The sequence below is a fragment of the Siphateles boraxobius genome, unplaced genomic scaffold, assembly GCF_051911475.1.
Source record: "Siphateles boraxobius isolate OS27281-9 unplaced genomic scaffold, OSU_SipBor_1 6, whole genome shotgun sequence".
NCBI classification, from domain to species: domain Eukaryota; kingdom Metazoa; phylum Chordata; class Actinopteri; order Cypriniformes; family Leuciscidae; genus Siphateles; species Siphateles boraxobius.
Window position 1 is genome coordinate 16,646,683 of NW_027509186.1, and position 16,086 is coordinate 16,662,768.

The 16,086-nt window shown below is 40.4% G+C and overlaps 1 protein-coding gene across 6 annotated transcripts in view; it reads left to right on the forward strand.

Annotated features, from left to right (window-relative positions):
- The window catches only part of nphs1 (NPHS1 adhesion molecule, nephrin), a 152,338-nt gene that overhangs the window by 122,727 nt on the left and 13,525 nt on the right, over nt 1-16,086 (forward strand). For all 6 annotated transcript variants that reach the window (XM_077207873.1, XM_077207878.1, XM_077207874.1 and 3 more), the window contains 7 exons: nt 6,648-6,769; nt 7,352-7,514; nt 8,562-8,718; nt 10,066-10,217; nt 11,491-11,602; nt 12,642-12,823; nt 14,833-14,889. In XM_077207873.1, coding sequence (XP_077063988.1) covers nt 6,648-6,769; nt 7,352-7,514; nt 8,562-8,718; nt 10,066-10,217; nt 11,491-11,602; nt 12,642-12,823; nt 14,833-14,889 — 945 coding nt within the window. The remainder of the gene's footprint in view (nt 1-6,647; nt 6,770-7,351; nt 7,515-8,561; nt 8,719-10,065; nt 10,218-11,490; nt 11,603-12,641; nt 12,824-14,832; nt 14,890-16,086) is intronic.

The following is a 16,086-nucleotide window of genomic DNA, read 5'->3' on the forward strand; positions in this document are numbered from 1 at the left end:
AATAAAAGTGGGTTTTGATTTAAACTGTTTAAATTGTACAAATTGAATACAATCTGTGAGGTAAGAACGAAACCAGCTCAAAGCCATACCCGTAATTCCAATAGATTCCAGCCTGCTCAAAAGTATGGGATGTGAAGTGGTGTCAAATGCTGCACTAAGGTCAAGAAGTTCAAGTATTGATAAAAGACCAGCATCAGCAGCTAGTAATAGATCGTTTGAAATCTTTACAGGTGCAGTTTCAACACTGTGAAAAGCACGAAACCCTGATTGTAACTGCTCATATAGACTATTGCAAGAGAGATGTTCGCGGAGCTGAAGAGCAAAAACTTTTTCCAGGATTTTTGACAAAAACGGCAGAATTGAAATAGGTCGAAAATTTGCAAAATTCGGAACACAAGGAACAGATAAAAAGATGGCTGTGGGGACTTTTGTGATTTAAGTCATGTAGCTATGGAAAGCACAGAATAGGTTTTATTAGTGAAAACTTATTAGAAGCACTGGCTTACAGATATTGTGTAAACTTATATCTAATATAAAGGTTTTATTGCACCCCATCAAATAATTAGCAATACATTTTGTCTTTACTTACTGTACAAGTCCAATTTTTAAAGATGTAAAATTATGATTGAAAATTAGAACCTTTAGTACTACTCCCGCTCAAACTAAGTGAGTTTATACAGTTTTTTTTAGAGCTCTGAGAGAGAACCTCTATTGCTAAATGGCGTAAATGTAATTATCATTGACAAATTAATTCAGCAATTCTTACATTGTATCATTATAGATCTGTGAAGCCCTTACCTGGTCAATGCAAGCATCTAGAAATGTCAGCTGTGCTCAGCTATAAAATAGTTATACATAGCTGAATGAAATCAGCTTCTTAATGTTTTTTTTTATTATTATTAATATCTACTTTGCTTCTGCAGATGCAATTCTTCATTAATGTTCTCTGATCCATTTTAATAATACAGTTCCCTTTCAGTCGCTCACGTTCGACGCAGTCGACGAAAGTGAGTGCTTTACTGGTACTGGCTGCACCATCCCTGTCAGTGTTGCCGCGATCATTCCCCTGTGTGCTCCGGCACTGGTGAGATTTTTAATTTCCTGTTTAATTTTCGGTTGGATGATTGGTTTCTCAGGGCGGGCTGTGCTGGTTCTCAGCCCGCTGCCCCAGTGCCGTTCTTTCCCGAAGTGCATGGAGAGCTTACTAGGTCGTGGATGGCACCTTTTACTGCCAGAAACTGCCTAGATAGCTCCTCCCCCCTCACTACCCCTAGCGGAGGAGTGGTGAAGGGTTACGAGGCTATCCCTCCAGTGGTGTGGTCTGTCGTGGCATACCTGTGTCCGGTGGCCGCAGCCTCTTGGACGGGGGATCCTCGTCTCCCCTCTCAGGCCTGTGAGTTCTCATCCATTCTTACGGGCAGAGCATACAAAGCCTGTGGGCAAGCCGCTCCCTCTATGCATGCCATGGCGTTGCTGCAGGTCTATCAGACCAAGGCACTCATGGACATGCACGAGGGTAGCCTAGACCGTGCGCTCTTGAGTGAGCACCGCAACCGACTTGGCCCTCTGGGTTATGAGTGTTGCGGTTTGCGCGATCGGTCTAGCGATGTCCACCCTGGTGGTCCAGGAGGGCCATCGTTGGCTTTGCCGGGCTGTTCGGCAATGTGGTGGAGAACTGCGCCCAACAGTTCTCTGCTGGCCAAGGGCAGACAGAGGCCATCTTGCACATCCTGCTTGTTGCCGAGGGCGTCCTCCTCCCGCTGCTTCCGCTCCCACTGGGCCTCCGCAGCAGCCTCCACCCGGGCCTCAGCATGGAGTCAGCTGCAGGCAGGCCGCCCAGCTTGTCTCAGGTGCTGCCAAACCAGATGGCAAGCGTAAGACTAAGCCTCCCTGAGACAGGCCACCCAGAGATGGGGGGGCGAGCTCTTCAGATGGTTACCGTTCTGCCGATGGCGGTACCCAAATTGTCAAAAGAACAAATTCCTCTGTTCCTGGGTCCCAAGAGGGACAGACTGGCAGTTTGCGACCCTGTAAAGCCTTGCACCCCTCAACCCCCCCTCTTGTGTCGCCAGCCGGCAGCCAGGTATGGTTCGAGGACCCGATTACGCCTTCTCCTGTACCCCCTGCCGACCCGTGGAGACAGGTAAGTGCTGCACTGCACACTCAGACCTCGCTTCGGGACGCCCCCGGGCCTTCCGAGCCAGGTCCCTGTCCCCCACCTCGCTGCCCCACCCCGGGTACGTCTGTGGTCCCTCTGGTCCTCTGGCCCGGTTTGTGGAAGCCTGGAAAGTGCTTCCCAAACGGTCCAGCTAGCTCCTCCGTACCATCAGACTCGGCTAAACGATTCAGTTCGCCCGGCGTCCGGCCAAGCTCAGCAGCTTGCGTTATACTTGTGTTAAGCGAACGTGCCCCTGTCATGCACGCGGAGATCGCAATCCTACTGGCAAAGGATGTGATAGAGCCGGTTCCTCTGGCCGATTTGAAAACTGGCTTCTACAGCCTGTACTTCATTGTACCCAAAAAAAGGTGGTGGGTTACGGCCAATCTTGGACTTGAGAGTTTTGAATCGGGCCCTTTACAAGCTTCCGTTCTAAATGCGTTCGAATGCATCCGTCCCTGAGATTGGTTTCCAGCGATCTACCTGAAGGACGCGTACTTTCTTGTCTCCATCCTGCCGTGACACAGGCCATTCCTGCGCTTTGCGTTAGAGGGTCGAGCATATGAGTGCAAAGTCATACCTTTTGGGCTGGCCCTGTCGCCCGCGTCTTTACGAAGGTCGCGGAGGCGGCCATTGCTCCTATAAGAGAGCATGGTGTTCATATCCTCAACTATCTCGACGACTGACTGATACTAGCTCACTCTCAAGAGCAGTTATGCGAACACAGGGACTTGTTACTCCAACATGTCAACCAGTTGGGTCGTCGGGTCAACTGGGAAAAGAGCAAACTCGCCCCCGTGCAGAGGATCTCTTCTCTCGGTATGGAGCTGGACTAGGTCCAACAGACGGCAAGCCTCACAGAGGAACGTGTCCGGTCGGTGCTGAACTGCCTGAATACTTTCAAGACCAGAATAGTGATCCGAATTAAATCTTTTCAGAGGCTCCTGGGCCATATGGAAGCCGCAGTAACGCCGCTCGGCTTGCTCCATATGAGTCCGCTTCAGCACTGGCTACACAGCCGAGTCCTGAGGTGGGAGTGGCAGATCAGCACGCTCTGTGTGACAATCACCCCAGTCTGCCGCCAAACCTTCAGCCCGTGGTCAGACCCTTCGTTTCTTTGGGCCAGAGTGCCCCTAGAGCAAGTGTCAAGGCATGCTGTGGTCACCACAGATGCCTCTAACACGGGCTGGGGGGCCACGTACAATGGGCATGCAGTAGCGGGGATCTGGACGGGCCCGCAACTGCATTGGCACATCAATTGCCTCGAGGTGATTGCAGTTTACCTTGCTTTGAGATGCCTCAAAACGCCCCTGCTCGGCAAGCATGTACTGGTCCGTACTGACAACAATGAGACCGTTGCGTACATCAACCACTAAGGTGGTCTACGCTCCCGTCGCATGTCGCAACTCGCCCGCCACCTCCTCCTATGGAGTCAGAAGCATCTGAGGTCTCCTCATGCCACTTATATTTTTGTCCTGCTCAATTGTGCCGCCAACGAGCTCTCAAGACAGTCTGTAGTCCAGGGAAAGTGGCGACTCCATCCACAGGCGGTTCAGCTGATCTGGGACCACTTCGGGGAAGCACAGATAGATCTGTTTGCCTCTTTTGACTCATCCCATTGCCAGTTGTTTTACTCCCTGACTGATGGGACCCTCGGCACAGATGCGCTGGCCCACAGCTGGCCCCGGGGCCTCCGCAAGTATGCGTTTCCCTCAGTGAACCTTCTTGCACAGACACTGTGCAAAGTCAGGGAGGAAGAGGAGCAACCGGACCTGGTTCCCTGAACTTGTGCTCCTCTCGGCAGCCCCTTCCTGGCCCATTCCTCTGATGGAAGACCTTCTCTATCAAGGACGGGGCACCGTATGGCACCCGTGTCCAGACCTCTGGAAACTCCATGTCTGGTCCCTGGACGGGACGCGGAGGTTCTAGGTGATCTACCACAGTCAGTCGTAGACACCATCACTTCTGCAAGAGCACCCTCTACGAGGCACGCCCTGAAGTGGAACCTGTTCGTTGAGTGGTGTTCTTCTCTCCGAGAATACCCCGGAGGTGTTTGATCGGTTCCGTGCTTTTTTTTTTTTGCAAGATGGGTTGGAGCGAGGGCTGTCTCCCTCCACACTCAAAGTGTAAGTTGCCTCTATTGCCGCACATCACGATGCAGTGGATGGGAGATCCATGGGAAAGCACGACCTGATCATCAGGTCCCTGATGGGAGAAAGATGAATCCGCCTCGCGCCCCCCTCTATACTCTCTTGGGACTTATCTCTGGTGCAGACCGCACTGCAGAGACCTCCCTTTGAACCTCTGCAGGCAGCTGAGTTAAAAATCCTGTCTTTAACCCTTTCACACGTACGATCACACCGGTGTGATCAGTCTTGGCTGGTCCCTGGAGCTTACGATCACACCGGTGTGATTAGAACGGTCAGTGCATCACGTGATGAACTGCTAAATTCAAACGTGCTTTCGCGGGTTTGCTCTGCCGTCTCTGGTTGGTTGAGTCTCCCCCCTGTTATAGGCTGGAGCCACCCCAGTGACATTCCATATATTGTACTGCCCGGTAATCCGCCCAATCTATATTTGTATCTCCACATGTTACCTCCCTGTGAGCTGGATGTGGCTTCCGTAGCGTCCCTCCTTCAATCGTAAGGGCACTCTTTCCCAGTGTTATCCGAGTCTAACTGAGAGGGTCTTGCGGAACAGCAGTGACTTCCCTGGCCTAAGCCCTGTCCCATCTACGCCTCATTAATGCGGGGTATCAGGAGACTTTTGTCTAGGCACTGGAAGGTGGCAGCACTAGTGGCGTTTTAATTGGGATCCCAATCAGATCCCAACTACGTCAAACGTGTGCGAATGAAAGGGAACGTCTCGGTTACTTATGTAACCCTTGTTCCCTGAAGGAGGGAACGGAGATGTAGTCCCGTCACCACTATTGCTGGACCACCACTGACTCCGTTCTCCGCTCGGCTCCTCAGCAAAAAATAACAGGTGTGTGCATCTACTTCCGTATTTATACCCGCACTGCGGGGCGGAGTGTGAGATGCAAAGCTTGCACGCCAATGTGCATTAATTCGTTTTATCAATACTTGAAGATGACAGGCTCCCTAAGCGTGATCCCAATCAGTCGACACGACGACTGCGTCTCCGCTCTCTCCTTCAGGGAACGAGGGTTACATACGTAACCGAGACGTTATCCTGACAAAGTGTGACAGATATTTTTTGTGGGGGCATTCATTCTGTAGCCTTTTAGAGAGGGTTGTTAATTTGCCTCAGTAAGCATTACCTCTGTTCCAACATGTGCGGCCTGTGCTGTAGTGACAGCGACTTGAACACTGTTTGCAACCAGCCATGTAGGAATACCGGAGGATTGAAATAAAAGTGTTTCTACACTGCACATAATGGGGACGACATCACAATAGACCTTGATTTTAAAGGCTTTTTTCTCACCTTGTGAATAATTCAAACAGGAAGTGCAGTGACACACTGTATCGTGACTTAAACAATGGCAACTCTAGCATCAACGCATACAAATTTAGAAAATCAAACACAGTAAGTTAACTTTCCCACTAAATCTTTTATGCTGTCGTAGAAATTGGCAGAGGTGGAAATTGAACTGTCATGGCCCTGACAAAAGGAACGCTACAATTAGTGCACGCTGCTTTAGGCTGAACACCTAGTGAGATAGCTTTTAAGGAAGTATCTTAACCAAAATTAAGTTTTTCATAGTGGTTAATGTTCACATGTAGCACACCCTATAGCCTACTGTATGAAGCACCAGTGACTTGACTAACGTTTACAGTTGACTCGAATAGCCTGATGTTAGCATGTTGTTATGCAAATGACTCGAAAAGACTGTAAGCTCAGACAAATATTAGGTGAATATGTTAGTTGGAGTAATTATTTTAATATTTGTATTACTAAATATGTCAGAATACCCTAGCAATGCCCTGGCCACCCAGAACCTAGTTATTGTTAACTAAAGCTGAAACTACAGTATTAAAAAACATTTTTGTTGATTGAAATAGAACTGAAGTAAATGTTATATAGAAATAAAAATAAATAAACTGAAGCTAAATATAAATATAAAAAAACTAAAACTAATAAAATTGCCAAAACATTACTTAAAATAACTAAAACAAACTATATATATATATATATATATATATATATATATATATATATATATATATACTGTATATATATATATATATATATATATATATATATATATATATACTGTATATATCCACACATAAAAAAACAGGGGTATATATTATATTATATTATATTATATTATATTTTATTATATTGCAAAAACTTCCACAAAAAAAATATATATATACCGCTACGGCGTGATTGACCATTTAGATCAAGTATTCTACAGAGCCGTGTAATATATTATATTCTTTGATTAACATTCTGTCTCCCTTTTTATGATAAAGTCACATAAAATATATTATTCTCTTTATTGATCTTTTGGTTTGTTGTCCAGATGCCCCGACTGTTCATATGAAGTCTGATCCTGTGTTCGTGAACTTGGGAGACACCGCTGACTTACTCTGTGTCGCTGATGCCAACCCCATCACCTCCAGTATGTTTTCGTGGAAGTGGATGGTGAGTGATGACTTTGTCACATCTGTTTTTCTTTCTCCCCCCTTTCTCTTTTGCTTATTCTCATCCTTCCCAGCTATATTGTCCTTTGTTAGGTGAGTTAACTTGCTATCTCTCTTTTTATCACCTCTATTTATCTCTCACATCTCTCCTCTTTTTCTCTAACGCCCTCTTTCTCTCTGACTTCTCTTTTCTCACCATGTGTCACAGCTACTCTGTAATATAGGTGCTATATTTCACCCTTCTAACTACAACAATGTCTCACCTTTATGCTTAATACTTCTGGTCTAAATGGAGAAAAATATCTTTCATTAAAGCCACCTTTCCAAAGGCCACATTTTTCAGTGTTAGCCGCTATTGCGGCCGTTTCCTATCATTTGTGCACCCATTGTGCCCCATATTCTTAGTCAGTGTCTGTGATACCTCAGCCCGCCCTCTTTCGCTTGATTTTATGTGTGCGTTTGGGGGGAAATGAAGTTGGTATGAGGTCGGTGCCTGCTTTTGGCTCTTTCTGACTTTTTTGTTTGTGAGTTTGTGGCTTTTTTACCTGTTCTACAGGTGTATGTATGTGTGCTTTATATATAGGGTGAAGAGGAAGTAGATGATCTGGGAGAGCAGAGTGAAGATGAAGGCACTGGTTTGTTAACTATATATGAGTTGACCCGGGACCAGGCAGGTCTTTACCAGTGTACAGCAGACAACGGCATAGCACCGCCAAGCAGTGTAGAAGGACAGCTCATCGTGCGCTGTGAGTCACATCATGTACAATGTTTGTTTAAGCTGGAAAAAAAGTTTATTTTTAGTACATTGTACATGGTACATGAACATTCTGTACACAAATATTTCCAGTGGTTATCTCGTAAATGAAAATTGGATTTGATTTATTTTGTGAAATTATTAAATATGTTTAAATTAATGTAGAATACTTTTTGAACTTTGCACTTTCTCATCAACTAAAATTTAACTTATTTTCATGGACTAAATTTAGATGTCATTTTAGTTTGAGTAAAACAGATTAAACATAGATATGTAATGATTAAATAATGACTCAATTTAAAGGATTTACGATAAAAAAAAACTGTCTAAAATTAACACTGCATATGATTTGTATGCTATATATTAATCTTTTGGAGCCATACTTTGTGTGAATAAGGTGGACTAATTTGTTAAGTATAAAAAAATGTATGACAAAAAATATACACTTCTGTTCAAATGTTTGGGGTCAGTATGTTTTTTTTTTAAAGAAATTAATACTTTTATTCAGCAAGGGCACATTAAATTGATCAAAAGTGACAGTAAAGACTTTTACATTGTTACAAAAAAAATACTAAGAATAAATTCTGTTGTTTTGAATTTTCTATTCATCACAGAATCATGAAAAAAATAATTAGTTTCCACAAAAATATTGAGCAGCACAACTGTTTTCAGCATTGATGATAATAATAAATGTTTCTTGAGCAGCAAATCATCATATTAGAATGATTTCTGAAGGATCATGACACTGAAGACTGGAGTAATGATGCTGTAAATTCACATTAATAAATTGCATTTTAAAATATATTTAAATAGAAAAAAAGTTATTTTAAATTGTAATAACATTTCACATTTTACCGTTTTTATTGTAATCTTATTCAAATAAATGCAGCTTTGATGAGCATAAAACACCTTTTTCAAAACCATTAAAAAAATCTTACCAACCCCATACGTAAGAACGGTTTGAACGGTACTGTAGGCTATATTCAGTTTCTTGTAAATGAGTACTGGTCTTCAAAACACTTGTTCCATGTTCCTGCAGTTGCTCCAGAGCTTCAGAAGGGACCGCAGTGGAGGAAGGTGGCCAGCCGAGGGGACGGCAGCAATGATGCAAATGTGGTGTGTCAGGCACAAGGTGTTCCTCGTGTGCACTTCACCTGGGCAAAGAATGGATTCCCTTTGGACTTGGGCAACCCCAGGTTGATCCGCTGTTTTCATTATTACAGTAGCTTCATCCAGCATTGGTTGTCAAGACCTGTTGTATTTCGTTTGTTGTAGCTATGTCCTTTCGGAAAGTTTAAAAAGACAAAACTATGTCTTCTAAAAAAGTTAATAATAGACTTAGGGTTTGGGCTTGTTAGCCTGTAGTATTATAATTTGCCTAATGTAAGATCAGTAGAGGTCAATGGTGAGTTCCCATTTAAATAGCTATGTGTGCTGAGCATGGAGCCATGATCACGTACTTGTATGTGTGTGTAATGACAGTATCTATCTATCTATCTATCTATCTATCTATCTATCTATCTATCTATCTATCTATCTATCTATCTATCTATCTATCTATCTATCTATCTATCTATCTATCTATCCATACATACATCCATCAACATCTATCTATCTATCTATCTATCTATCTATCTATCTATCTATCTATCTATCTATCTATCTATCTATCTATCTATCTATCTATCTATCTATCTATCTATCTATCTATCCATACATACATCCATCAACATCTATCTGTCTACAAAAGTTTTATTTATAGTTTATTCATTTCAGTTAAATGCAAACAAAAGGTTTGGATAACATCTATACAAGTGTTTTATATGTTTAAATTATATATTTTATATATTGTTACATTCAAATTATATATATATATATATATATTGGAATAATTAAGATTTATTCATGTTTTTGAAAGAAGTCTCTTATGCTCACCAAGGCTGCATTTATTAGATAAAAAAAACTATAATATGGTGAAATATTATTACAATGTAAAATAACTGTTTTATATTTTAATATATTTAAAAAATATATATCAAAAATAATAAAATCTATAATAGAAGTATAGTTCATATGACCCGTGGTTATCTTATCACTGTAAATTACAGACAAAACGGTGGTTTTCAATGATGAGATATGTTTAAATTAATATAGAAATTGCTTAATCATCAGCAAATCTGATAATAATCAGCCTAGTCTTATTTTTATCTTATTGACTCCAATCTTTTGAATGGCAGTGTATCAGTTTCCACAAAAAATATTAAGCTGATAATAATTTAAATGTTAATTGAAATAACGAGAAATGTTTCTTGAGCATATTAGAGTGTGTGTGTGTGAGTGTGTGTGTGTGTGCGTGTGTGCGTGCATGGGTCTGTGCTTGTACTGCATGTATTTGCATACCCAAATGTAATTGGCCTATCTATATACGATTTGTTGCTTTTGCTGCCTTTCAGGGCTTTAAATTCCTTTGAGAAATGCAAAACAGTTTTGACTGTGCTTTAATACTAAATGTCTCATTTTAGTGTTTATGTGACCTTATACAGGTACGAGGAGAAGACGGTGGTGACAGGTACCATCCACACCAGCATTCTGACCGTCATAAATGTGAGTGCAGCTCTGGACTATGCCATCTTCTCCTGCACTGCCCACAACAGCATGGGAGAAGACTCTCTAGACATCCAGCTCCTAAGCACCAGTACGTACAAACAGGAAGTGAGCGGTTCAGGGCCAAGTTGGGACGGTCAGCTTTAGCTGCATGGTCAGGTCACCTTGTCTTGAACCCCACTGAAAGGTGAAAGTGAATTAGCATACATTTATGAATAAATAAAAGCGTAATAAATGAAAACAAACAGACACCGGTGTCTAGGTGTCGTGGTTCTTATCTCCAATTCATAAACGCACACAAGGATGATGAGCAGAGCCATGAAAGAGATTTCTGCCCTGCAATGAGATTTTGTTATTCTCGACCTGAACACCAATTAATTATGTAGTTGTGGTAATCAACATCCGCTCGTTTTCTTTACAGAACAATTGGGTGGATCGATCTGTCTACCTTTCTCACACAATGACTGCCACCCTCTCTCTTTGTAATACTAATGATGTTACTTTTTATGTTAAAAACCACCTCTCCATTTCTCCAGCACTGAGAGTTCCTCAAAGTATTATTATCATAAAATCTCTTTTAAAAAATGCGCTCTCGATTACCATTTGGAAACTCGTGGCTTTAAAACTACACAAACATTGTTACAGTGACACACGTATAATGGAGATTTGTACCAAGGTTGTTATACAAAAAAAATAAAAAAAATAAGAAGAGATAAAATTCTGAATATTTATCATACACTGATTTTTTTTTTTTTTTTGATAATATTCTGTCAGTTTATTTACTGATTCCTGGCCACGATAGCTAGTTCTCTGTTGTACTCTCTCTCTCTTTCATTGCTCTCTCTCTCTCTCTCTCTCTCTCTCTCTCTCTCTCTCTCTCTCTCTCTCTCTCTCTCTCTCTCTGAGGTCTGTGGAATCGACAGGCAGGCACGTTTTAATGTTTATCATAAAAACCATGAAATACAATCCAATATCCGCCTCTTTTTGTCCACACCTCCTTCTCTGATTTTACTGCCGTGAATATTCATAATTAATCTGACACAGCGATAATAAATTTCATTTGCTTCTTATCATCAGGCGACTGCGGAACAGAATGGTGCAGATTTTTGCTCTCTGCTTTGCTATTTCGGATTGACCCCTTCACCCCCTCCCAAGAGAGCCAACAAGATAATTAACCAGTTTCATAGTGTATTGATACACATATTTCTTTCTGTCTGTACTGTAGCCTGTTAATTTCTTTCTCGTTGTCTCTCTCTCAGTCTCTCTACCCCTCTTAAATAAACATTCTGGAAGCAGTGCTAAATGATTTAGGCAGTAGTTATTGTTTCTTATTTTAATGAGCTTGTGTTCTCTGTCTCTCTCAGACCACCCCGATCCCCCGTCCGACCTGAAGCTGCTCCGTGTCAACCATAACTCTGTGACTCTGGAGTGGATGCCCGGGTTTGACGGTGGTTTGACTCAGAACTTCCGTGTCAGGTGAAGTTGTCATAAATGCAGCTGTGAGGTTTTCTAAAACATGGAGTTTTTTGTGGATTATGTTTTATCTCTCAGTCTAGTGTCACAACACTGCAGACATTTCAGTTGGCTGATATAAATGTTTATCTAAGTCCATGGCACCATCATTTCTATATGATTCTCTGATAGGAAAGGCGGGTTTATTTTATAGTAATTCAGTCCTGTCTGGTTCAAAATTTTGAGATCACGTTGAAAGTGTGGGATTCAAAATCTGATTTAAACTTTAAAGACATAAATAATAAAGTGTAATTTCAGCCTCAAAAGGGAACATCTCAGGGTTACATTTGTAACCAAGTTTCCTGAGAAGGGAACGAGACACTGCATCATGGTGTTGTCCCTTTAGGTATGCCATAATGATGCACTGAGATCCCTTAAAAGGGAACACGGGACATTTATGACGTACAACTAATAAATGTTTAATATCCTGCACTCAAGGTGAGCATCTTGAATGCAGAAACTTAAATATTTCTTACTCATTAATTTGTTTTTTGGATCGTTCTCAAATCATGCTGGATCACATGATAATCAGGTTTTACAAACCAAACATCAAAAAAAATATTCACCTTTTGACACAAATCCCTAATGAAATGAAAAATGATTGATACATTTATTCATGTGTATTAAAAATGAAAGTAGAAAAATGGAAGCAATTTCATCAGTATTTTGACTCCATTGTATGAAAGTGAAAATTAAAAATTAATGGGAATAAAAAAATAAATACAAGTTTAATATGAAAATGTATGAAAATAAATAATATTAAAAGGACCTCATTTGATATTTTTCATATTAAAATTTTCACATAGATGTTTATGTGATAATGCATTTGGTAATAAAAATTGGTGGTCTGAGACTTTTGGACCAAGTCAGGTGTCATTTAAAAACACAAGATGAATAAAGAACGAAAGGAAAACATACGTTTAATTTAGAAATGTATACAAATAAATAATAAAGAAAAACACATATGCAAGTATGTAAACATTAGCATGTGTTTTATTGTCAGGTACCAGTGGTCAGGATCGACGAGTTTCATGTATGTGGACGTATTTCCTCCGACAGCTACAGTGTATACCGTCATGGGCCTCAACCCTTCCACTGCGTACAACTTTTCGGTCAACGCTCTCAATACAATGGGAGAGAGCAGCTATGCAGACAACAACAAAATACTGACGGTCACCACTGCTGGTAATTTCAGCTCAGCCTGTCTAATAAAGCTTTCCCGACACATAAACCAAATTATTCATCATTTGGGTTCCGACCACGGTGGGTTTTCTTGTAGGTTTAGATACAGGCTTTACTTTCCACTGATTTGATGAGCCATTCATCAATCTGACCGATCACATGTAATTTGTAAGGCAAAGATCACGGCTGAGTCTCATGCAAATAAGCCGAATGACTGAACGTCTACACCAATCAGTTCACCAGTGTGTTTTCTGAATGCATATTTCAGTCTGTATTTTGCCCGGTTGCGCGAAGGAGAGGGAGAAAAATCGAGCGATAGAGGGAGAGAGACAGAAAACAAAACCGTGTGATGTATGATAAATGATGATAAGCGACATTCCCTCGGCAAACATAATGAATTCTGCAATTGTAATGTCATATAGCATTTGATTTGCAAAACAAATTAGTCATGAGCACAGGCAGCTGACGGAAGTACAAAAAACACAACATGGCTCTGCCACAGAGTTTACTGATAGTGGAACTGACAAACCTTAGTTATTTAAGAATTATGAGCTTTTTAAAGGGGAATTCTGATATATTTTACTCACTTTCATCATAACAAACCCAGCTCTTCCATGGAGCACAAAAGGAGATATTTTAAGAATATCCAAGCTGCTCTTTACATACAACAAAACCACACAGTGACCAGTGGCTGTCAAGATCGGGGGGGGGGGGGGGGGAAGGAAGTAGCTATCTGTGAAGAACAGACCAAAAATCTCTTCTTTCTTTTTTTTTTTTGCTAAAATGTTTCACATTTTTGTAATTGCTGTGTTTGATATCACTTAAGTCTCTTCTGCTCACCAAGGTTGCCTTTATTTGATCAAAAACATAGTAAACAGTAATATTGTGAAATATTAATACAATTTAAAATAACTGTTTTTCTTTTTATATATATTTGAAAATGTAATTAAATCATTTATGTGAATTTTCAGCACTATTACTCCAGTCTTCAGTGTCACATGATCCTTCAGCTAATATGCTGATTTGCTGCTGAAGAACCATTTATTTTTATATTATCATCAATGTATGTGTTTTTATGATGCTTTTTCCAGGATACATTGGTGAATAGAAAGTTCAAAATCATTTTGAAATAGAAATGTTTTGTTACATTATAAATGTCTTTACCTTCACTTTTGATTAATTCAAAGCATTATTGCTGAAAAAAAGTATTAATTCCTTATTTATCCCAAACTTTTGAACATTAGTAAAGTGTTTCTTTAAATTTAAATATGCATACATTTTTTAATTTTATTTGAAGAGTGAAAGCTTCAGTCCACATTGACTGTAATAGCATGGAATGCTTTTTTTTAAACTACCCCTTTATGGATGAATAACAACTAATAGAACAGGTCAGTTTGTACAGTTCTCACTAAAACTTCATTAAAACAAATCCTCAATTCCGTTTGATCACACATATGGCGTATGCTTTTGCTTGAGAAGCATCCGGCAATAACTAGACTACGAAAAAGCATGAGTGAGTTTCGTAGGTATGTGTACTGCAATTGATTCTGCAATCAATCACCTTATTTCAACTCAGTTTAAGCCATATGTAATTTAATGCAAATGAAAACAAGGGTGTAAAAGTACTGTACAGTCCATTCAAGTACCTCGTTTCGTTTGTCAAATTAAATAAGCCATTTACTCTGACACAAGCCTTTACATATCACAGTGGGGCTTTTCAGGCTAGACTAAGTCTATAATCTTTGATTTTACACATTGGAATTCATTATTTTCCACTTTGTACTTGCCATCCTCTCTAATGGACTCTAATAATACCGACTACACTTAGTACTAGTGTTGTAGGTTCTACATAATACAGCGTGTTTTTAAATACATCGCAAACAAGAACAATGCATGAATCAATATTCATTTTTGATTTTCTGAGCTTAGACTCATGGTCAGAGGAGAAGAAAGTGACTGCGCTCTGTAACCTCTGCATTAAGTGATTTACCTTGTCTCTGTTTCTCTCTTAGATGCGGAGGAAGCTGACGGTGGGGTCTCACCAGAAGACCAGGATTCAGCTTTTGCAGGTGCTGCATTTCCTCCTCCGGCTCACTGCAGCTGCTATTTATCAAATGTAGAAAAGGCCTGACACCCCAGAATTCAGATCAATTTCTCAGCTCGTACTTCAGTTTCCATGGCCTTTACCGGCCTGTTTCATGTGCTTTCATAAAGCCTTGGGGCTCAATGTTTTCTCTTCTGCGGTTTGGTGCAGTTTTGCTCAGGCTGAACGCTTTGGTACCATTTAATGGGACACAGTGGCAGTTATTGACCCTTGATTCGGGATACGGAATAAACTGACATTAGCTTGCGGCAAATTCGAGGTCCTCCGGATACTGCTTTGCATTTTGATTGGGTTTGAGTAGAAAAGATTCATTAGGGTTTTCAATTTCCTTGGATAGTTTCTATGTCATCAGATTGATTTGGGAATGATACACTGTGTGAGGGATTTTTTTTTTTAGGGAGAGATTTATCAGTGTCTCTCGTCTATGTGAATAAACTAGTTCATGCGGCATTGGAGGTCTTTTCACACGGCGAGGCATGACTCGAGCGTGTCAAATCTGTACACTCTCTTCTACAAAACAGTGACATATTGCAAATCCAACAAGACAGTGACAGAGAACAGTTGTGCAAATTCAACCAATGACATCTTTCAACTTCATGAACATATATATGGCACAGCTGCCATTAATATATGTATCTTGTGCCCAGAAAGTCTTTGAATGCTTAAGTAAAATGCAATTGCGTTTTGCAACTGGTGTAAGGGTGATTTTTAGTGGATGTATTAAGTCTGTTACTTTGTAGGACTTTGCCACCAGAAGTACTATTTAATTAGTATAAAAAAAAAGTTACAATCGAGATAATATCATTAACTAAAACCATAAAAAATGCATTACGTGAGATAAAATAAAGATCACGTTTATTTAAAATTAAAATATAAAGCAATTATATAAGTTGCAAGGCAACATTCGCATTTTTGTTTAATTGAAGTTCAAGTACTAAAATAACTAAAACTTGTATATAGACATATTAAAATAAAATTAATAAAACTTTAAAAAAGAAAATTAAAACAGAAAATATAAAAATAAAATCTAATTGAATACATTAGTTCCACTATTCAATGCTGGCTGGACAAAGTAAATTGTCACGTTTGTGTCTGTCTGATTCTGTTATGTTTAGTTATTCCGTTTGTTTTCAGTATTAGTCACACGTCTTTTGCTTTCCCG